Source organism: Leptodactylus fuscus, chromosome 1, assembly GCF_031893055.1.
Source record: "Leptodactylus fuscus isolate aLepFus1 chromosome 1, aLepFus1.hap2, whole genome shotgun sequence".
Classification (NCBI taxonomy): Eukaryota; Metazoa; Chordata; class Amphibia; order Anura; family Leptodactylidae; genus Leptodactylus; species Leptodactylus fuscus.
In genome coordinates this window covers 218,865,947-218,890,622 of record NC_134265.1, presented here as the reverse complement: position 1 = coordinate 218,890,622, position 24,676 = coordinate 218,865,947, and the positions used below count along the sequence as shown (strand labels likewise).

Here is a 24,676-nt window from a genome sequence, read left to right as displayed (position 1 = left end):
TTGCAGGTCACACTTTTCAGAGTATTGTTTGATTAAAATTTAGAAAATCTTGTATCATTTTCCTTCCACTTCACAATTATCTACTACTTTGTGTTGGTCTATCACTTAAATCTCAATAAAATACATTTAAGTTTGTGGTTGTAAGGTGACAAAATGTGAAAAAGTTCAAGGAGTATGAATACTTTGCAAGCCACTGTGTATTTGAAGATTACACACTATTGCTGACTAACTATACTGATGGGATTTTGCATTGGTGGATTCTGATCCTTTATCTCTTCCATATGGTATGTCTGACATCTGTTTATATTGTTTGTTTAACCTATTTTACGTATTTATATCTATGGATATGCATTTAATATGGTCTTCATAAATTTTGATACTTTTTTCATATGTTTTTATGTTTTATGATTTGATTCATCGCACCAATTCATAAAGATTTTTTCAGTTGTCTATTGTGTTGCTAGGTGCTCCCTTTGGGTGTATTTTCTTTAGGGCCGTTTGTCATGTACTTTTGAGAACGGTATAAATTCTTCTTTTTTTTTTTGCCAATACTATATTCTCACTATTGTTTGTGGTATTTTAGAGGTGGTGTTAATATTTACTGTGTTTTCACAGATTTACATGGCACGGGCCCAATGAAATACGGAACAAGAGAACTCTTGTGGTTGACACAATTGGATGTAGTATTCAAAGATGAAACAACAATATGTGGTTTTACTGATCAGAGCAATATTCAAGATTTACAGGATAAGATTAAAGAGGCTCTATCATTGGAAAAAAAAAAAACATTTTTAGATAAGCACATCCTTGCATAGCCTCAGTAGTGTTTGAATAAGTCAGTTTTTATCCATATGCTAATGAGCTTCGACCGTGCACCGGAAGTGTCTGTGATCACAGTCTGCTCTATGTATATGTACAGCAGAGATGAGTCATCAGCACAGCACCATCTGCTGTACATACACATAGAGCAGACAGTGCGCAGTGATACTTCCGATGCACGGTGGAAGCTCATTAGCATATGAATAAAAACGGACTTATTCAAAATCTACTGAGGCGATTTACATACAAAAGGTAGGTGTGAAATAGCCTTTCTAAAAGCTATGCAAGGATGTGCTTATCTAAAAATTACTTTTCCCAATGATAGAGCCCCTTTCAGAATCTGTTACACAGATGTACTTAAGTCTGGCGGAATCGGACCTTTCTTGACAATTATGTCAAGTGGAAATTGAAACCCTGGGGATTAAGAGTACAGGTATTCCCTTCCTTTCCAGTGACAAATGAGGAGTTTGTAAAAAAAAAAAAAAAAAAGGTATGAAATTGCCTGCACCACGTGCTCCCTTAATTTATGGAATTACTTATTGATTTCAATACTCAATCACCTGAAATCATAGATAAGGAAATATAGGACACACAACTTACAGTCCTGTTGAATAGTGGGCGTTCTAGTGTCTGACACTGCATCTTGTTGGGTCGTACAACACACATCATTCCACCTGCAGGAGGAGGAGTATGAGGAGGAAGAGTAAATTGGGTGCTGGCAGCTTCTCTCCAGTACCTGGACTGTGGAGTGGATATACAGCTGGGTATCCACATCCTAGCCCACGTCCCCTGCTCATAATGACGAAAGACACTGCTGGCAGCCCCTCTCCATTACCTGGACTGTGGACTAGACTCCCAGCTGGGTATGCATGTCCACGTCCTCGCCCACGTCCCCTGCTGCTACGCTGCATTATGTATTAAGCTCTGAAAAGACCTGTTATTTCTTGCCTAACCAAAGCTATGAAAGCACTTTATCGCCCTCAGAACAAGCTCTCCCTATCACTCCAAAACTGAAATGACTCGAATATGGCGGCGGCCATTCTTATGAATGGGAGGTCACATGTTTTCGGCAGCCAATGGGTTTTTAAATTTTTTTCACTGCCTCCGTTGTCGTAGTTCCTGTCCCACCTGCCCTGCACAGTTATTGGTGCAAAAAACGTGCCAGGGAAGGTGGGAGGGGACACAAATTTTTACTGCGTATGCCACCTTGTATTCGATTGTGAACGAATACATCGAATGCCATGATATTCAATCGAATACCTATTCGATCGAACGGCGTTCGCTCATCTCTAATAGAAACGCAGTGTCAACAATGAAGTGAATAAATTAAGATAGTGGACAAACAAAGTAGTTTTGCTGAAGCAGTGTATTTAGGAAAAGTCTTAAATGCACATTAACAAGCAGTATAGATAGGATCCTTGTTAAGGGACAACCCCTTTAAGATTGTTGTCTCTCCCTCCTTGTAAAGTAGTTCTGTGCAAATTTACTTTACATAGGACTGCTTTACATGGAGTAGCTACTTCTCCTGGCCCTGCATACTTGTATTTACTCTGCCTACTTGCACTGAGCCCTCCTGTAAAATTGGGTCACTCCAATCTATGCCTGTCTGCAGGTCTGAGTGGTTTTGTTGTGGAGTAGATCAGTAAAATCTGATGCTGGTTGCCTGAAATGGAATATCAGCAGCAGACACTTATCCTATATGGAGGTATTTACAGTCTGTACAAGTTACGTACAGTGATATAGGCATTTTACTAACTTATGCTCTCTAGAAGTTGTCTTGTTGAATCTCATTGTGAAGTGCCACCCTTTGTAGCCTGAAAATGGCCCCTAACCAAGTGATATCTGATGCTGCAGGGCCCACCACCACATCCTATATAATGCTCCTCACCTACCCTGGTATGTCTCCTGGTATTCCAGGACCATTGTTCAGCCAGGAAACTGGCAGGGGTGCAGTGTATGTCATTGGAAGGCACTGACACTTACAAGTGAGAAGTACATGTCTTAGGCTAGGTTCACGAATGAAAAAAAGGCAATGGTGCCGCACACTCACAAATTTAGAAAGTGTGGTGCAGACGTCAAAGGGTCCTTCGACCTCACAATCAAATTAATCAAAAAATGTTGTCGCACACACAGGTTTTGTTGCCAAAAAGGGAAATAAATTTATTTACAACACCGTGTCCACTAACATGTTTCTTACCTGTAAAACCCATAGACCAGGGTTCTCAAACTCAATTTACCGGGGGCCTCTGGAAGTGGAGTCTGGGTGAGTCTGGGCTGCATCAGGTTTTCCACAAGCTATGTGCACTGCAGCAAATATAGCTCCACCCACTTTTATGTTGACTCCGCCCATTCTTATTCATTTTTCATGTGCCCCCGCACACAGTATAATCCTACTACAGTCACCCGTACATTATATGTCCCCACATTATAATGTTCCCTTCCAACTGTTCCTCAGTATTAAGTCCTTCTCCTGGTGCCCCAGTTTAAACTGGGGGAAACTAGAGGGGACATGAAACTTGGGCAGCTGGAGGGGGACATTAAACAGTGGGGGTAGTTGGAGGGGGGCAATAAATTAATGCCAGCTGAAGTGGGACATTAAACTGGGGGCAACTTGAGGGGGGCATTAAACTCGGGCAGCTAGAAGCAGACATTAAACCGTAGGGGTAGCTAGACGGTGACATTAAACTGGGGGCAACTAGAGGCAGACAGGTCCCCCTCCAGCTACTCCCATGGTTTAATGCCCCCTCCAGTTGTCCCCAGTTTAAGTCCCCCCTTCATTTACCCGTAATTTTATCTCCCCCACCATTTCTCCCCCAGTTTCATATCCCCCTTCATCTGCCCATTTCATGTCCCCCCTCCCTCTGCCCCCAGTTTCATGTCATCCCTCCATCTGCCCCCAGTTTCATGTCCCCCTCCATCTGCCCCTAGTTTCATGCCCCCCTCCATCTGCCCCCAGTTTCATGTCCCCCCTTCATCTGCCCCCAGTTTCATGCCCCCCCTCATCTCTGCCCCCAGTTTCATGTTCCCCTTCCATCTGTGGCCTTAGTGTCATGTCCCCCTTCCATCTTTGCCCTCAGAATAAGGTTCTCCTTCCATCTCCGCCCCTAGGTTACTGAGAGACACACAGACACAAACACAGACACACACACAGAGACACAGACACACACACAGACACACACATTCCCCTCCCCTCTCAGTACCTTTAGACGGCACATCCCTTCATCTTCCGGCCAGCACAATAAGATACGCCTCCCTACACACACGGGTCCTTCAGTTCACAGTAGTACAAGCTTTCCACCGATCACCATCGTTTTTATCGCTGTTATAAGAGGGGGGGGGTCATCGGAGGAAAGTTTGTTAAGTACAACACTAAAGGGACATAGCGGGACATGCAGGGAGCTGCGTGGGACCATGGGACAGGAGTATAATAGCGGGACTTTCCTGCTAAATGCGGGATGGTTGGGAGCTATGTATTTAGGTGGGGGCTACAAACTATTGTCCCGAGGGCCGCAGTTGGCCCGCAGGCCATGAGTTTGAGACTCCTGCCATAGACTATAATTGTGTTCCGCTGGGTGTCTATCGGGTTTCCCTGGTTTTTAAGTCTTCTGTGCAGAACATTTTCTCTCCGCTAATTTTCATTGGTTTCTGCAGTGGAGTCTCTGATGCAGATCTGAACCTAGCCTCATAGGAACAACCTGCTTACTACAGCAACGCATCACAGTTTTTTCCTCTGCGTTTTTCATTGCCATCTCACAGAGTTTTCCTGTGTGGCCTTTCTGCCCCTATTATACTTCTACAGAAAAAAAGTCAGCATTTCTGCAGGTATAGTTGACATGCTGCAATTTTCCAAAATTTTTTTCAAAACGCAGTTTTCCACTGCATATTTTTCCTGCAATATTCAATATGCAATAGCCAGAATCTCATCTACTTTGCAGGTAACGAAAACACAGCATTTTTGCAATGTGGGGCCTCGGTCTTAAAGACCTTAGGAATACCCATGCAAGGAACCAGTTATAGAAACTGAGGCACATCGTGTAGTATGTACAATATTTCAGTATTTGGGGCCCCACTATTCATTTTTTCCCAAAGCCTTACTTTGTCTAAAACCAACCCTGAGATCTCAAAGATGTTAAAGCAATTTTACCTAGTAGTACTTTTTCCCGCAGCTGCCTAAAACTTTTGCACGCTACTGTACTTTCATAACTTATAATACTGAGTGAAGCTCTGTATACAAGCATGCCACAGTTCCAGGGTTACAAAAAAGGGTCACTTACCTGCTTTGTCTAAAATGAGAGTAATTTTTTTGGATGTATAGCTCTGGCCATTTTCTTCCGCTTCTACTGCTATAGAAATATTTTCCCGCATGTGTATCATATCATTAGTCAAAATGTAATAAGTTGGTTTTCCTACATCAAAATATTCATATTCATATTCATATTCCATATTATCTCTGTGGAGCCTGAGAGAGAGAGGACATCTGTTATAAAATAGTTCTAAGAAACTGGTATAAGAAATAAATGGTAAATAAATCACAAGATAGACTAATAATGGATATGGATAATAGAAATGTACTATTGTGCAAATATGAATGCTTTAAAGGGGCTCTATCATTGGGAAAAGTCATTTTTAGCTAAGCACATTCTTGCATAGGCTTTAGAAAGGCGATTTCACACCTACCTTTAGTATGTACAGTATATTGCCTCAGTAGTCTTTGAATAAGTCCGTTTTTATTCATATGCTAATTAGCTTTCTCCATGCACCGGAAGTGTCTGTTTATGCTAGCAGGGAGATGAGTCATCAGCACAGCAGAGAGGAGTGCACGGTGAGACTTCTGGTGCACGAAGAAGGCTAATTAGCATATGGATAAAAACTGACTTATTCAAAAACCACTGAGGCAATTTACATACTAAAGGTAGGTGTGGAATAGCCTTTCTAAAGCCTATGCAAGTATGTGATGAGTTAAAAATGACTTTTCCCAATGATAGAGCCCCTTTAAAAAATAGAAGTGTTAATAGTTTATTTTGGTCAAATATGAAAGTCAAAAAGAGAAACCTAAATGACATTGTCAATTGACAAAAAATATTAACACTAGAGATGAGCGAACAGTGTTCTATCGAACACATGTTCGATCGGATATCAGGGTGTTCGCAATGTTCGAATCGAATCGAACACCACGTGGTAAAGTGCGCCAAAATTCGATTCCCCTCCCACCTTCCCTGGCGCCTTTTTTGCACCAATAACAGCGCAGGGGAGGTGGGACAGGAACTACGACACTGGGGGCATTGAAAAAAATTGGAAAAAGTCATTGGCTGCCGAAATCAGGTGACCTCCATTTTAGACGAATAGTGGATTTCAAATCCGGGTCATATGAGAATGTGAACTTTGTGACTATGAGACAGGGATAGCTGTACAGGCAGGGATAGCTAGGGATAACCTTTATTTAGGGGGGGATGTTATTAAAAATAACTTTTTGGGGCTCTATCGGGTGTGTAATTGTGATTTTTGTGAGATAAACTTTTTCCCATAGGGATGCATTGGCCAGCGCTGATTGGCCGAATTCCGTACTCTGGCCAATCAGTGCTGGCCAATGCATTCTATTAGCTTGATGAAGCAGAGTGTGCACAAGGGTTCAAGCGCACCCTCGGCTCTGATGTAGCAGAGCCGAGGCTGCACAAGGGTTCAAGCGCACCCTCGGCTCTGATGTAGGAGAGCCGAGGGTGCACTTGAACCCTTGTGCACCCTCAGCTCTGCTACATCAGAGCCGAGGGTGCGCTTGAACCCTTGTGCACACTCTGCTTCATCAAGCTAATAGAATGCATTGGCCAGCGCTGATTGGCCAATGTATTCTATTAGCCCGATGAAGTAGAGCTGAATGTGTGTGCTAAGCACACACATTCAGCACTGCTTCATCAAGCCAATACAATGCATTAGCCAGTGCTGATTGGCCAGAGTACGGAATTCGGCCAATCAGCGCTGGCTCTGCTGGAGGAGGCGGAGTCTAAGGTCGGACCTGAATGGAGACTGGTGTGGAGCGATCTTAGACTCCGCCTCCTCCAGCAGAGCCAGCGCTGATTGGTCGAGTTCCGTACTCTGGCCAATCAGCGCTGGCCAATGCATTCTATTAGCCCGATGAAGTAGAGCTGAATGTGTGTGCTTAGCACACACATTCAGCTCTACTTCATCAGGCTAATAGAATACATTGGCCAATCAACGCTGGCCAATGCATTCTATTAGCTTGATGAAGCAGAGTGTGCACAAGGGTTCAAGCGCACCCTCGGCTCTGATGTAGCAGAGCCGAGGCTGCACAAGGGTTCAAGTGCACCCTCGGCTCTCCTACATCAGAGCCGAGGGTGCGCTTGAACCCTTGTGCAGCCTCGGCTCTGCTACATCAGAGCCGAGGGTGCGCTTGAACCCTTGTGCACACTCTGCTTCATCAAGCTAATAGAATGCATTGGCCAGCACTGATTGGCCAGAGTACGGAATTCGGCCAATCAGCGCTGGCCAATGCATTCTATTAGCCCGATGAAGTAGAGCTGAATGTGTGTGCTAAGCACACACATTCAGCACTGCTTCATCACGCCAATACAATGAATTAGCCAGTGCTGATTGGCCAGAGTACGGAATTCGGCCAATCAGCGCTGGCTCTGCTGGAGGAGGCGGAGTCTAAGATCGCTCCACACCAGTCTCCATTCAGGTCCGACCTTAGACTCCGCCTCCTCCAGCAGAGCCAGCGCTGATTGGCCGAATTCCGTACTCTGGCCAATCAGCACTGGCTAATGCATTGTATTGGCTTGATGAAGCAGTGCTGAATGTGTGTGCTTAGCACACACATTCAGCTCTACTTCATCGGGCTAATAGAATGCATTGGCCAATCAGCGCTGGCCAATGCATTCTATTAGCGTGAACTGAGTTTGCACAGGGGTTCTAGTGCACCCTCGGCTCTGCTACATCAGATTGCTACATCTGATGTAGCAGTGCCGAGTGTGCATCAGATGTGTAGTTGAGCAAAACTGACTCAGCACTGCTAAGTCTGCATTCGCATAGGAATGCATTGGCCAGCCTTCGGCCAATCAGCGCTGGCTCTGCCGGAGGAGGCGGAGTCTAAGGTCGGACCTGAATGGAGACTGGTGTGGAGCGACCTTAGACTCCGCCTCCTCCAGCAGAGCCAGCGCTGATTGGCCGAATTCCGTACTCTGGCCAATCAGCACTGGCTAATGCATTGTATTGGCTTGATGAAGCAGTGCTGAATGTGTGTGCTTAGCACACACATTCAGCTCTACTTCATCGGGCTAATAGAATGCATTGGCCAGCGCTGATTGGCCGAATTCCGTACTCTGGCCAATCAGCACTGGCTAATGCATTGTATTGGCTTGATGAAGCAGTGCTGAATGTGTGTGCTTAGCACACACATTCAGCTCTACTTCATCGGGCTAATAGAATGCATTGGCCAATCAGCGCTGGCCAATGCATTCTATTAGCGTGAACTGAGTTTGCACAGGGGTTCTAGTGCACCCTCGGCTCTGCTACATCAGATTGCTACATCTGATGTAGCAGTGCCGAGTGTGCATCAGATGTGTAGTTGAGCAAAACTGACTCAGCACTGCTAAGTCTGCATTCGCATAGGAATGCATTGGCCAGCCTTCGGCCAATCAGCGCTGGCTCTGCCGGAGGAGGCGGAGTCTAAGGTCGGACCTGAATGGAGACTGGTGTGGAGCTATCTTAGACTCCGCCTCCTCCAGCAGAGCCAGCGCTGATTGGTCGAGTTCCGTACTCTGGCCAATCAGCACTGGCCAATGCATTTCTATGGGGAAAAGTTAGCTTGCGAAAATCGCAAACTGACAGGGATTTCCATGAAATAAAGTGACTTTTATGCCCCCAGACATGCTTCCCCTGCTGTCCCAGTGTCATTCCAGGGTGTTGGTATCATTTCCTGGGGTGTCATAGTGGACTTGGTGACCCTCCAGACACGAATTTGGGTTTCCCCCTTAACGAGTTTATGTTCCCCATAGACTATAATGGGGTTCGAAACCCATTCGAACACTCGAACAGTGAGCGGCTGTTCGAATCGAATTTCGAACCTCGAACATTTTAGTGTTCGCTCATCTCTAATTAACACTTCTATTTTTGAAAGCAGCCTTATTTTGCAGCATCCCCCATGCCTATAACTTTTGCTCAGTACTGTACACAAACATTTCTTTCAACAGTGCAGCATTCACCAGTCTGTGTGTTTTCTGGGAATACTATATACAAGGGTGATATTAAAGGTTTACAGGTTATATTCACCTTTGCACACAATTTTTTATAATTACTGTAACTCGTGAAATTAAAAAAAATGAAGCGTTCTATGTAGACCTACAGTGTGTATTGTGCCCCACAAGTAACACTGCAAACATTTGTACATTTTTGTTAGTCTGTGAGGAATAGTATTCGTTTCTGGCATGCTTTGCCTTTATAGGAACAAACCACTGCAGATAGCTGCTGAGTTGATAGTACGACCCTGCCAGAGGGAGAGGAGACTGCTGTTATTTCACTGTTAAAGGAAATTATCAATGCTTTACGCCAGTTTGCTTGCGTATGTGATAATGTATTCCATCTTAGGCCCTTTCTTGCACCAAATATGACTCGCATCGACTAGTCACTCGCTCGCCACTTTTTGCTAACGTCGTCGAGAGTGCAAGGTGGAGTGGGGATGCAATGATCTGACATATTTTTTATAATTCACGCCAGTTCTCTGCCTTGAGTTATACAAGAATTCTACTCCAGTTGCTGACTGGTCTCTGACTTAGTAAGATGCCAGAGCCTCTTGGTGTCAGGCATACTTTGCACTGGTCCTGGCCTTTGAGAATGGTGTATGAAACACTAGTCTCAATTAATCTGCCACAGGTAGTCTTCTCTTTCTCTTTGGAATTGAGCCAGAGTTCTTTTTAGACTGGAATGAAATCAACATAGACAGCCCTGCTTTTTAAAGCAGTCAAGAGATGAGATTTGCTTCTCTCACCTTGGGGCAGTAAAAGTGTGCATGATCAAGATATGACTATTAATGCTAGGTCTAAACAGAAACCTAATACGCTTAAAAAAGTGGTTATCTTCGGAAACCCGCTGACCCAATAGACTTTAATGGGATCCACTGGGTTTCCACTTGGTTTATGTGATTATGTGTATCTCATTTCAGATATCAGTGAAAAACCTGCGATCGGTTGTTATGGAGACCTAGAGTAAAGCTGTATGTATGTGACCTTGTGTAACAGTGTCATTCACAGTGCCCTGCCCATTTAAGGCTTACATAAAGTAGTGAAGAAAAATGGCTGGGTTGCTATGGAAACCTGGAGTAAAACTCTAATATGTGGTACTCTGTGCAGAGCCGTGTATCTAATCCTCCAGCGTGTGGTACTGTGTGCTGACGCACGTATCTATTCCACTGGCATGTGGTACTGTGTGGAGTGCAGTGTATCTAATCCTCTACCACATGGTATTGTGTGCAGTGTCGCGTATCTAATCATCTGGAGAATGGTACTGTGTGCAGTGGTGCGTATCTAAACCTCCCCTGTGTGGTATTGTGTGCATTGGTGCATATCTAATCCTCTGGCGAATGGTACTGTGTGCAGTGGCGCATATCTAATCCTCCCCTGTGTGGTATTGTGTGCAGAGGCGCATATTTAATCCTCTGGCATGTGGATTTGTGTGAAGACGCGTGTATCTAATCCTCTGGCGCTTGGTACTGTGTGCATAAGCGCATATCTAATCCTCCAGCATGTAGAATTGTGTGCTGATTTGTGTATCTAATCCTCCAGCGTGTGGTCCTGTGTGCAGACGTCCATATCTAATCCTCTGGCATGTGGTACTGTGTGCTGACTTGTGTATCTAATTCTCCAGCGTGTGGTACTGTGTGCAGATGCGTGTATCTAATCCTCTGGCGCGTGAAACTGTGTACAGACACATGTATCTAACCCACCCCATGTGGTATTGTGTGCAATAGTGTGTATCTAAACCTCCTCCGTGTGGTATTGTGTGCAGTGGCGTGTATCTAATCCTCCATTATGTGGTATCGTGTAAAGACATGGGTATCTAAAACTCCAGCATGTGGAACTGTGCGCAGATGCGCGTATCTAATCCTGCAGCATGTGGAACTGTGTATAGATGCACGTATCTAATCCTCTGGCGTGTGGTACTGTACGAAGACTTGCGTATATAATCCTCTGGCATGTGGAATTGTGTGTAGATTCGCATATCTAATACTGTGGCGTGTGTAACTGTGTGCATTGGCGTATATCCAATCCAAGACTTGCATATCTAATCCTCCAGCGTGTGATATTGTGTGCAGTGGCGCGTATCTAATCCTACGGTGTGTGGAACTGTGGGAAGACTTGCGTATCTAATCCTCTGGCGTGTGCTACTGTGTGCAGACGTACGTATCTAATCGTCCAGCGTGTGGTACTGTGTGAAGACGCGCATATCTAATCCTCTGGCGTTTGATACTGTATGCTGACCTGTGTATCTAATCCTCTGGCATGGGGTACTTTGTCCAGACGTGTGTATCTAATCCTCTGGCATGTGGAACTGTGTGCAGACACAAGTATCTAATCCTTTGGCATGTGGAACTATGTGCAGATGTGTGTATCTAATCCTCCATCGTGTGGTACTTTGTGCAGATGATCGTATCTAATCCTGTGGCATGTGGAACCATGTATAGATGCGTGTATAACTGTGTGCATTTGCATGTATCCAATCCTTCGGCTATTATATTGTGTGCAGTAATGGATATCTAATCCTGCACATGTGGAACTGTGTGCAGATGTGCGTATGTAATCCTGCGACATGTGATATTGTGTTAAGACGTGTGTATCTAATCCTCCATCTTGTGGTACTGTGTGCAGATGCACGTATCTAATCCTCTGGCGTGTGGTACTTTGTGCAGACATACATATCTAATCCATGTGAAACTGTGTGTAGACATGCGTATCTAATCCTTTGGCATGTGGACTGTGTTCAGATGCATGTATCTAATCTTCTGGAGTGTGATACTGTGTGCTGACCTGTGTATCTAATCCTCCAGCATGTGGTACTTTGTGCAGACACACGTATCTAATCCTTCGGCGTGTGGAACTGTGTGCAGACGTGTGTATCTAATCCTTTGGGTTGTGGAACTGTGTGCAGATGTGCACATCTAATCGTCTGGCGTGTGATACTGTGTACTGACCTGTGTATCCAATCCTCTGGCGTGTGGTACTTTGTGCAGATGTGCGTATCTAATCCTCTGGCATGTGGAACTGTCTGCAGATGCATGTATCTAATCCTTCGGCATGTGGAACTGTGTGCAGACGCACATATCTAATCTTTCGGCTTGTGGAAGTGTGTGCAGACGTGCATATTTAATCCTCTGGCGTGTGGAACTGTGTGCAGACGCACATATCTAATCTTTTGGCTTGTGGAACTGTGTGCAGACACGTGTATCTAATCCTCTGGCATGTGATACTGGGTTCTTACCTGTGTATCTAATCCTCTGATGCGTGTATCGCAGTTTGGATATCAGTGTTGGATTGTACATGTGGAGTGACCGTGTGTATTGCACTTGGAATATGGGTGAAAGACTTGCAGGTTTGTTTTGGCTAATAGGGAGGTCAGGGTGTTGGGAAAGCTGGATCTCCGGAACGGTACATCTGAGCGAGTTGGAGTCTTGTCTTAAACCTTCCCGGATACTTGAAGTATCTCTGTACCAAATTTGGTGAGGATCGGTCCAGTCGTTTGGTTGCGCATAGAGAATAGACAGACAGACAGATAGACAGACAAAATTCATTTTTATAATATAGAGAGATATATCTCTCTATATTATAATAATGAATTCTTGCCTGTCTGTTCTCTTTGCACGACCAAACAACTGGACCGATCTTCACCAAATTTGGTACAAAGATACTTCAGGTATCCAGGAAGGTTTAAGACAAGACTCCACATGCACAATCCAACACTGATATCCAAACTGAGATACACACATCAGAGGATTAGATACACAGATCAACACACAGTATCACACGCCAGAAGATTAGATACACAAGTCTGCACACAGTCCCACACACCAGAGTATTAAATACACGCTTCTGCACACAGCTCCACACAATGAAGGATTAGATATGTGCGTCTGCACACAGTACCACACGCCGGGGGATTGGATACATGAATCTGCACACAGTTGTACACGCCATAGTATTAGATACATGCCTCTTCACACAATACCACACAGGGGAGGATTAGATACGTGTGTCTGCACACAGTGCCACACAACTGAGAATTAGATATGCGCGACTGCACACAGTTCCACACGCTGAAGGATTAGATATGTGTGTCTGCACAAAGTATCACACGGGGAGATTTAGATACGCACTTCTTCACACAATACCACACAGGGGAGGATTAGATACGCACATCTGTACACAGCTCAAAACGCCGCAGGATTAGATATGCATTTTTTCACATACAGTAGTACCACCGCCAGAGGATTAGATATGCACGTCTACACACACAGTACCACACGGGGGAGGATTAGATATGCACGTCTGCACACAGTACCACATGCCGTAGGATTAGATACGCGTGTCTGCACACAGTTCCACATGCCAGAGCATTAGATTTGCGCATCTGCACACAGTTGTACACGCCATAGGATTAGATACACGCCTCTTCACACAATACCACACAGGGGAGGATTACATACATGTGCACACAACCGAGGATTAGATATGCGCGACTGCACACAGTTCCACATGCTGAAGGATTAGATACGTGTGTCTGCACAAAGTACCACATGGGGACGATTAGATACGCACATCTGCACACAGTTCAAAACACTGGAGGATTAGATATGCATTTCTTCACATACAGTAGTACTACCACCAGAGGATTAGATACGCATGTCTACACAAAGTACCACACGGGGGAGGATTAGATACGCGCATCTGCACACAGTACCACACACCAGAGGATTGGATACGCACATCTGCACACAGTTCCACACGCCAGAGGATTAGAAACGCACGTCTGCACACAGTACCACATGCCGTAGTATTAGATACGTGTGTCTGCACACCGTTTAACACGCCAGAGGATTAGATATACGTGTCTGCACACAGTACCATATGCCGGGGGATTGGATACATGCATCTGCACACAGTACTACATGCCAGAAGATTTTATAAGATAAGATATTCCTTTAATAGTCCCACAATGGGGAAATTTCAATGATACAGTTTCATAGATGGTACAGTAGTATATAACAAGAGAGAAACACATAGAAGCTCATGGCAGATAGAGAAATCCTATGAATCTTAGCAACAAAAACGAAAGAAACACAGACACACTGCAGGATCATTTAGTTCTCTGTGTGGAGTGATGTTAATAATACAGCCGAATGTGGTTGGAGGACACGAGGAGGGGGGTCACAGCATGTAGATATAACAGGCAGAAAAACATTTTTGCAGAGGTGGGGGACATATGCAGCTATCATGATAACATGTGGCAGTTCCTTTGGTAGGTAGTGAGATCTCCTGCTCACAGCTGATAGTTCGGTATCTTGCATCAGCACTATTGTCCATTAACCACAAAAAAATGCCCTAAATGTCCCTCATCACAAGCCCTCCTCCTCCTCCTCCTTCCTCCTTACCACTGTCTTCTACTTCCCCAAAGAAGTCTGAAGCCATCCAGATATACAGGGTGCTGCTCTCTTGCCATGCTTCCATAACTCCTGGGGTAGGTGGGTGATGGTAGGTTTCCAGGCTGTAGCAGAGTCCCACGTGTCCACAGTAATAGAAAGAAATACCAGTCAGCTGTAGCATCTTCACACATCAGCAATAGACGCCAAAAATCATCTCCTTGAACGAAGAAGTCCACACTTCCATGTAGGTTTTCCTCCATGCCGCATGGTGTCCTGGGGGGATGGTAACAGGCACATGTGTAGACACAAGAAACCAGCTGAACCAGGTCTTGAGTCCATGCTTTACAATAGAAACAAAAGGAACAAAAAACTCCACAGGGTCTTCCATTCGATTTATAGTTGCTAATTCATAGTGCTAGTTTCTTGGTTACAGGATTTTTGAAGATACAGAGAAAAAGAGTGAGAAAGGAAAGATAAGGTTGCTCCCAGCTTGGAGCCCTGTATCGAGGCAACCACTAAGGGCGCCAGGAAGAGGAGCATCTGCACACAGTTCTACACACCAGAGGATTAGATACACATGTCTGCACACAGTAGCACACTTTGGAGGATTAGATACATTCCTCTGCACACAGTACCACACGCCGTAGGATTAGATATGTGCGTCTACGCACAGTTCCACACGCCATAGGATTAGATACGCGCCTCTTCACACAATACCACACAGGGGAGGATTAGATATGCGTGTCTGCACACAGTTCCACATGCTGAAGGATTAGATAAGAGTGTCTGCACAAAGTACCAAACGAGGGAGATTTAGATACGCACCTCTTCACACAATACCACACAGGGGAGGATTAGACACGCACATCTGCACACAGTTCAACACGCCGGAGGATTAGATATGCGTGTATTCACATAGTACCACTGCCAGAGGATTAGATACATGCATCTACACACAGTACCACAAGGGGGGAGGATTAGATATGCGAATCTGCACATAGTACCACACACCAGAGGATTGGATACGCACATCTGCAGACAGTTCCACACACCAGAGGAAGAGAAATGCACGTCTTCACACAGTACTACATGTTGTAGTATTAGATATGTGCATCTGCACACAGTTTCACACGCCAGAGGATTAGATACGCGCGTCTGCACACAGTACCATACACCGGAGGATTGGATATATGCGTCTGCACACAGTACCACATGCCAGAAGATTGGATATGCGTGTCTGCACACAGTTGAACATGCCGTAAGATTAGATACGCGCGTCTACACACCATGCCATGCGCCATAGGATTAGATACGCACCTTTTCACACAATACCACACAGGGGAGGATTAGATACGTGCGTCTGCACACAGTACCACACTTTGGAGAATTAGATACATGCCTCTGCACATGCCAGAGAATTATATACACGTCTCAGCACACAGTACCACACGGGGGAGGATTAGATTAGCTCGTCTGCACACAATACCACACGCCAGAGGATTACATATGTGCGTCTGCACACAGTTCTACACGCCAGAGGATTAGATATACGTGTCTGCGCATAGTACCACATGCCATAGGATTAGATACGCACATCTACACACAGTTCCATACAGGGGAGGATTAGATACGTGCGTCTGCACACAGTACCACATGACTGAGGATTAGGTATGCGCGTCTGCACCCAGTTCCACACGCTGAAGGATTAGATACGTGTGTCTGCACATAGTACCACACGAGGGAGGATTAGATACGCACATCTTCACACAATACCACACAGGGGAGGATTAGATACACACATCTGCACACAGTTCAACACGCCGGAGGATTAGATACACATGTATTCACATAGTACCATTGCCAGAGGATTAGATACGCGCATCTATATACAGTACCACACAGGGGAGGATTAGATATGTGCATCTGCACACAGTACCACATGCCAGAGGATTAGAAACACACGTCTGCACACAGTACCACATGCCGTAGTATTAGATACGTGCTTCTACACACAGTATCTTAGATATGCACATCTGCACACATTTCCACATGCCAGAGGATTAGATATGCGCATCTGCACACATTACCACACGCCGGGGGATTGAATACAAGCGTCTTCACATAATACCACACACCGGAGGATTAGATACACGCCACTGAGCACAATGCCAAATAGGTGAGGATTAGATACCTGTGTCTGCTTTGGGCCCACTGATTCTGTGGGGCCCACCCTGGGACTGCCATTAATACATGCTTTACTATTTACTAGATCGGTGTCTGCAGACAATGTATCCTGCAAATATCTGTCTTGTAAACCGCAAGCCACTTCAGGCCTGCAGTTTATAAGACGCAGAGACCACAGACAGTGAATGTCTGCTTCTTGGCATAGGCGGACGCAGTGACGTCACAGCTGAGAGGCAGATGTCTTGTGTGGACAGGGAGGAGGCGGTGGCTGCTCCGTTCATCAAAGTATCACAGGTAGGTGAGTATAAATTTCTTGTTTTGTTTTCTTCGCGCATTTGTGGGTAATTTAATAGTATAAAGGATGGGGGGAATTACAACTATATCGGAGGATTCATTAGGGAGAATTAGGCCGATGGGGGGTCATTTATATAAGGGGGCATTATGAAAATAAGGGAGGTCATTTATGTAAGCGCTAACATGGGAACATTATGACTATAAGGGGGGAGGTTACTATATAAGGTGTCATTAAGGGGCATAATTTATATAAGGGGTTGTGAAGGATGCCACTTTGCCAAGCCGCTTGGCCTACCTGCGGTCACCCCTCTTACCTTCCACTCACCCCCCGTGAGTGCCTAGGTTCATAGGAGAACATGAAATGAGATTTCATTCATGAGATTTATATATTTATTAACCCAAGTGGGTCGGTACTTGCCGCTAATGTATACAGAATACATATCAGAGGATGGTCAAGCGAATACAGGTAAAAACAAGGAATACAATACAGAAAAATAAAATGGGTTTAAAAGAGAAAAATACCAAACAAATCTGCAGTCTGGTTCACTGAGGCTTCCACTATTTAGCCACAGGGAACTTCCTTAAGTCAACAACACGACATGTGTCCTCACATCTCCAAGGAGATGCATGGTTTTGGAGAAGGTGCAGAGGTTTTTCTTGTATAGAAGGGACACCCCAGCTATCTCCTAGCTGCCTCCTTACTGAATGACCAAGAAGTCCTCCAGATGCAGACTTATTTAGGCTGTAGTGTAGCCCTCACTCCAACCCAACTCTTCCTCCTTTGTTCCCAGGCAACCAGAGCACTGTTATTTGGGACTAGCTGGGGAAGCAGACAATAGGAACACTACACAGCAGTAAACATGAGCTGATCAATATAGGTAAACGACGACGTAGGCACTAACAGACATATGGTTTAATGGGACACAGGAGGAACATCTCTTTAAGACAATGTAGCATAATAGAGTCTGCAGATCCTGAATCATCAGCAATATACAGTACATGGGCAAAAATTCCTCAAAGAGGGATATACATCAAAGGGCCATCACAGGGGTCATTACTGGACACGATGAATATAAGGGGGTGGTCATTTATATAAGGGGTCATTAGGGGTGCAGTATTTACAGTTAGGGCCAGAAATATTTGGACAGTGACACAAGTTTTGTTATTTTAGCTGTTTACTAAAACATGTTCAGAAATACAATTATATATATAATATGGGCTGAAAGTGCACACTCCCAGCTGCAATATGAGAGTTTCCACATCCAAATCGGAGAAAGGGTTTAGGAATCATAGCTCTGTAATGCATAGCCTCCTCTTTTTCAAGGGACCAAAAGTAATTGGACAATGGACTCTAAGGGCTGCAATTAACTCTGAAGGCGTCTCCCTCATAAACCTGTAATCAATGAAGTAGTTAAAAGGTCTGGGGTTGATTCCAGGTGTGTGGTTTTGCATTTGGAAGCTGTTGCTGTGACCAGACAACATGCGGTCAAAGGAACTCTCAATTGAGGTGAAGCAGAACATCCTGAGGCTGAAAAAAAAGAAAAAATCCATCAGAGAGATAGCAGACATGCTTGGAGTAGCAAAATCAACAGTCGGGTACATTCTAAGAAAAAAGGAATTGACTGGTGAGCTTGGGAACTCAAAAAGGCCTGGGCGTCCACGGATAACAACAGTGGTGGATGATCGCCGCATACTTTCTTTGGTCAAGAAGAACCCGTTCACAACATCAACTGAAGTCCAGAACACTCTCAGTGAAGTAGGTGTATCTGTCTCTAAGTCAACAGAAAGAGAAGACTCCATGAAAGTAAATACAAAGGGTTCTAGATGCAAACCATTCATCAATTCCAAAAATAGACAGGCCAGAGTTAAATTTGCTGAAAAACACCTCAAGAAGCCAGCTCAGTTCTGGAAAAGTATTCTATGGACAGATGAGACAAAGATCAACCTGTACCAGAATGATGGGAAGAAAAAAGTTTGGAGAAGAAAGGGAACGGCACATGATCCAAGGCACACCACATCCTCTGTAAAACATGGTGGAGGCAACGTGATGGCATGGGCATGCATGGCTTTCAATGGCACTGGGTCACTTGTGTTTATTGATGACATAACAGCAGACAAGAGTAGCCGGATGAATTCTGAAGTGTACCGGGATATACTTTCAGCCCAGATTCAGCCAAATGCTGAATCGGAAGTTGATCGGACGGCGCTTCATAGTACAGATGGACAATGACCCCAAGCATACAGCCAAAGCTACCCAGGAGTTCATGAGTGCAAAACAGTGGAACATTCTGCAATGGCCAAGTCAATCACCAGATCTTAACCCAATTGAGCATGCATTTCACTTGCTCAAATCCAGACTTAAAGCGGAAAGACCCACAAACAAGCAAGACCTGAAGGCTGCGGCTGTAAAGGCCTGGCAAAGCATTAAGAAGGAGGAAACCCATCGTTTGGTGATGTCCATGGGTTCCAGACTTAAGGCAGTGATTGCCTCCAAAGGATTCGCAACAAAATATTGAAAATAAAAATATTTTGTTTGGGTTATGTTTATTTGTCCAATTACTTTTGAGCTCCTAAAATGTGGAGTGTTTGTAAAGAAATGTGTACAATTCCTACATTTTCTATCAGATATTTTTGTTCAACCCTTCAAATTAAACGTTACAATCTGCACTTGAATTCTGTTGTAGAGGTTTCATTTCAAAACCAATGTGGTGGCATGCAGAGCCCAACTCGCAAAAATTGTGTCACTGTCCAAATATTTCTGGCCCTAACTGTATGTCAGGGGAAATCAGGGGCATAATATAAGGTGGCAATTAAGGGCTTTGTCAAGGCTAAGGTCCCATAGTAAAAAAGCTCTGCAGGAAAAACCGCTGCGGTAATGCACTGTGGATTTTCCTGCAGCACTTTCACAGGAGGATAAACCTCTGTGGACTTTCTGCTTACATTATACCTATAGCATACCTCCCAACTTTTGAAGAACCAAAAGAGGGACAAAATGTGCGGCGCGCGTAGCGCGCCTCGGCAAATTTAGCCCCACCCACTTTTGTGTTGACTCCGCCCACTCGTTAATTTTTCATGTGCCCGCACACAGTATAATCCTCCTACAGTCACCCGTAAATTATATGTCCCCCCTCTATCTCTCCCCCAGTTTCATATACACCCTTCATCTGCCCCCAGTTTCATGTCCCTCTTCCATCTCTGCCCCCAGATTCATGTCCCTCCATCTCTGCCCCCAGATTCATGTCCTCTCCATCTCTGCCCCCAGATTCATGTCCCCTCCATCTCTGCCCCCAGATTCATGTCCCACATCTCTGCCCCCAGATTCATGTCCCCCATCTCTGCCCTCAGATTCATGTCCTCTCCATCTCTGCCCCCAGATTCATGTCCCCCATCTCTGCCCCAATGTCATGCCGTCCTCTCCTTCATCTGCCCCCAGATTCACGTTCCACCTCCACATTAAACTTACCTTCTCCTCCGCTCCCTCGCCGCCTCTCTCGCTGACACATGCGGCTGAAGGAAGGAGCTGACACAGGTCAGCTCCTCGCTTCGCCGCTGCCCGCCTCTCTCCCTCACACACGCGGCTGAAGCTGCTGGCGTGCTCGCTTTGCCGCTGCGTCTCTCTCTCTCGCTGACACATGCGGCTGAAGCGAGGAGCTGACCTGTGTCAGCTCCTCGCTTCGCTGCTGCCGCCGGCTCCTGGCGTGTACATCGCGTCTACAAGCCAGGAGCCGGCGGCAGCAGCGAAGCGAGATGCTGACACAGGTCAGCTCCTCGCTTCAGCCGCATGTGTCAGCGAGAGAGAGAGGCAGCGGCGAAGCGAGCACGCGAGCAGCTTCAGCCACATACGTGTCAGGGAGAGAGGCGGGCAGCGGGGAAGCGAGGAGCTGACCTGTGTCAGCTCCTTCCTTCAGCCGCATGTGTGTTCAACTCAGATCTGCGTCCTCTGGACGCAGATCTGAGTTGAAATCGGGACATACCTCCCTCCAACTGGGACCGTGGGACATGTCACCCAAATCGGGACTGTCCCGCGGAAATCGGGACGGTTGGGAGGTATGCCTATAGGGAACCGCCAGTGTTTCCATAGGTATAATTGACATGCTGCATTTCCAAAACCACAACAGGTTTGGAAATCGCAGCATGTCTGCTGCATATATTTTTCGACAATCTGTGGATGGGATTCACACAGGAAAATGTATTTTATTGAGATTTGACCCTTTTACAATCTCTTGGATGACGTCATGCATCCTGGGATCACCTCTGAGGCCAGAGATTGGGCCTCAGCAGTGTCATGGAACGCACAGAACATTGTGATATGCCCCCTGAGACTGTAAGGTAGGCCCAATTATAGGCTTCAGTGCTAACCCTGGGGCACATGATGTCACTCAGGAGGCTGGAAAATAACCCAGGGAGAGTAGCTGAATCCTCAAGGAGGCCCAAAAGAGGTTAGGGAAGGTGAGTATAATTGTTATTTTTTTTAACACCTCCCCTTGGCCTCCACCTATTATATTCTGTGGTCTGAAGAGACCACAGGGTTTAAGGGCTAGTTCACACGGGGACATGGACGCTGATTTTGACAGCTGATTTCGCGGACAAATCAGCCTCCATAAAATGTAGCCCTATGTGAATTGCTAGCTTTTTTTTTCTGCTAGCTTTTTTTATTGCTAGCTTTTTTTGCTAGCAGAAAAAGAAGCGACATGACCTTTCTTCAGGCGTTTAACGCCTGAAAAAATGAATAGGAGTCTATGGGGCACTGAAAAAACCGCTAGCGGTTTTTGGTCGCTTATTTTTGCAGCTGTTTTGGCAAAAACAGCGACTGAAACCGCTAGCAGTTTTTTTATCGTGTACTTTTTTGTAATGCAAAAAAAAAAAAGCTTCAAAAAAACAGTGACTGAAAAAGTGTCAAAAACAGTGTCAAAAACAGCGTCCAATGCAAAAAACAGTGTCCAAAAAAAGCAACGCTGAAAAATCAGTGACAAAATCAGCTAGGCTTTTTTCACGTGTTACCGATCTCTAGTAATTTTGGAGTTAAATCTGATCACTCTAAAGATATATTGTAAAAAAAAATCTACAAGTTTTGTAGATACTTGGGGGGGTCTTTTTGGACCCCGAAGTATAATGAACGGTGGCCCAGGAGTGGTAAGAGAATATAAAAAACAGTGTTAATTACCTCTCCGGGCTCCCGGCAGGCTTCGAGCCTACTTGCGTGACATCCCACATGTCACATGACCGGAGTTTGCGTCCATATGTGTCATGATGCAAGCCCCCTGGTCACAAGATGTCCTGGTCATAATTGAAGATGGCCAACAGTGGCTGAGAGTGCAGCGGAGCAAGGGAGAGGTAAGTAAAAGTGTTTTTTATGTTTTTATCCCCCTGGGCCCCCTGGGTCTCCGATTACGAGTGGCGTAACTACCGGGCCACTGTGCACGGGCCACTATGGGGAATTATAGTGTGTGCAGAAATGCCGGGGAGGGGGGCGTAGTGGCCAGTTGGTCAAGAGCTTTGGCGTCAGTCGGGGAGGGGAGGCCATGTCAAAAGTTCGACACGTTCATTCCTAGTTACACCACTGCCGATTACCCCAGAGTATGACAATTGTTCATAGGCGTCCACAATAGAGCATAATACTGTGTGCAGGGGCCACTATGGGGCACAATAGTGCGTGCAGGAATGCGCGGGGGGGGGGGGGGGCGATCTGTCAGGGTCTTCGGTCGGGAAGGGGGGTGGTATTATGGCTCTCGAGGAATTACATTTTAAAATATGTGGCATTCATGGCTCTCTCAGCCAAAAAGGTTCCCAACCCCTGTGCTATGTAAAATGCATTGGAGTAGAAGTTTCATGAGTTTGTGCTATACAGTAATTATATTTATAGAATTTTTCTATTATGTAGTATCAACCTCAAAATACTTTTCTTTCTTACTATTTTCACCTTTGACAGCTTGTTCACCCTGCATATGTGTGAGGTTTGTTCTCAGAAACATATATGGAAGCCACAAGAACTATGAGAAATAAAACTTTATCTTTATTCCTATAACCACTTCCCTTAGAAGCCCTTTCTTCTAACCTATTTCTAAACTGTCCATTTACAACAAGTCATACAATTTCCTTGTAACCCACCTTTTCGAGTCTTAGCTTTATGAGAGTAAAACCTTATTATAATGAGCATACTACATGCCTCATACACATAGGGGTTTGTGGGTACATTTTCTTTCCCATTGGAAATCAATAGTTGGCATAGGGATTCTTATAGGCCAAGCAATGCTCCATTGGAAAAGGGGCAAGCAAATGAGGTCTTATTGGGCAGGACTAAAGATGAATCTTTAAGTCACAGTCACATATGCCAATAAATTGCTGGTGCTTAACCTGCTACAGCATTGTAGATGTGATTTACGGTAAACCCACACCATGTTAATTATTGCTGCTGGTTTCACCCATCACTGTCAAACATAGCAATTGCCCTGCTATATAGGGAAAGAGACAACAATATCAACAATGCAACTGAATATATCGTAGCTGTCCATAGTCAAGAGAAGTTTTGTGGGGAAGCCGTGTGGGCCTATTACACCCCTACAAAATACCGGTAGTGTTGTATAGTCATGTAATGCAATTGTGTCAAAAAAGAAACTACTAGACGTTCTTTAGTATCGAAACACTTCAATTCTACAATTGCAGATACAAGATCGGAGCATCCAAGATATGGCACATACAATCAGTAGCTTTAATCTCTCCAGAGACACTGGCATCAGCTATTGGGTATTATTCCTGTTCACACTCATGGACTAGGCCTCAGCCACTTTGTGAAGCAGGAGCTTCTCCCTAGGAAGACGCTGACAGACCAAACTGAATGGACTCAATATACCAACTTCCATGAAAGATGTGATGTCTGCCTGTCACCCCCTCATATACCCTCCCCCTTTGTACGAACCTATAGGGGCAGACACTTTTTGCCATCACACAGTGTGTCCTGGACGTTCCCCACTAGCTTGCCTAACCTATGATCTACTGAAAATTTTACATTTTTCAGCATGAAAAACCACCTGGGGACTTTCTTTTTTCTGTTTTTGGCCCTGAACATCCATGTGAGAGGGAAGCGAACGGTAATAAGCCTAAAGTTTCGGCCCAACAAATAATACCTCAGGGATTCTAGAGCCCATGTAATGGCTAAGCACTCACTTTCCACAATACTATTGTTTTTCTCTGTGATTGTAAGCTTCCTGCTCAGGTATGTGACTGGATGTTCTTCACCCCCAACCACAGTACTGAGCCTAACCCCACATCAGAGGCGTCAGTCTGGACTATAAATTCCTTGGTAAAGTCAAGTGTAACCAAAACCGGCTGTTTACAGAGGACAGATTCTAACTCCCAGAATGCTCCCTTAGGGTGCATTCACACGGAGTAACGTGCCACGTGACCTGGCACATATATGCCGTGTGAGATTTTAAGTGCCGTATACGCTCCCATTGATTTCAATGGGATCCTGGATCGTATACGCCGCGTTATTTTGTGGCTGTGATTTTGCGGCCGCAAAATCACTGCTGCAAAATAACGCAGCGTTTACGAGACTAACTCCCATTGAAATCAATGGGAGCGTATACGGCGCTCAAAATCTCACACGGCGTATACATGCCAGGTCACGCGGCACGTTACTCCGTGTGAACGCACCCTTAGCCTCTTTACTCCACTTGATCATGACAGATTTATTTCTCTTGGTGAGGTCTGTCAAAGGAGCTGCAATGGTTGTAAAGT

General features: G+C 45.2%; 1 protein-coding gene across 1 annotated transcript in view; it reads right to left on the bottom strand.

Annotated features, from left to right (window-relative positions):
* The window catches only part of IL12RB1 (interleukin 12 receptor subunit beta 1), a 112,597-nt gene that overhangs the window by 75,309 nt on the left and 12,612 nt on the right, over positions 1-24,676 (bottom strand). The window contains exons 3-4 of the mRNA XM_075282265.1: positions 22,006-22,019; positions 5,094-5,267 (exon numbers count right to left, since the gene is read on the bottom strand). Of these exons, the coding sequence (XP_075138366.1) occupies positions 5,094-5,267; positions 22,006-22,019 (188 nt within the window). The remainder of the gene's footprint in view (positions 1-5,093; positions 5,268-22,005; positions 22,020-24,676) is intronic.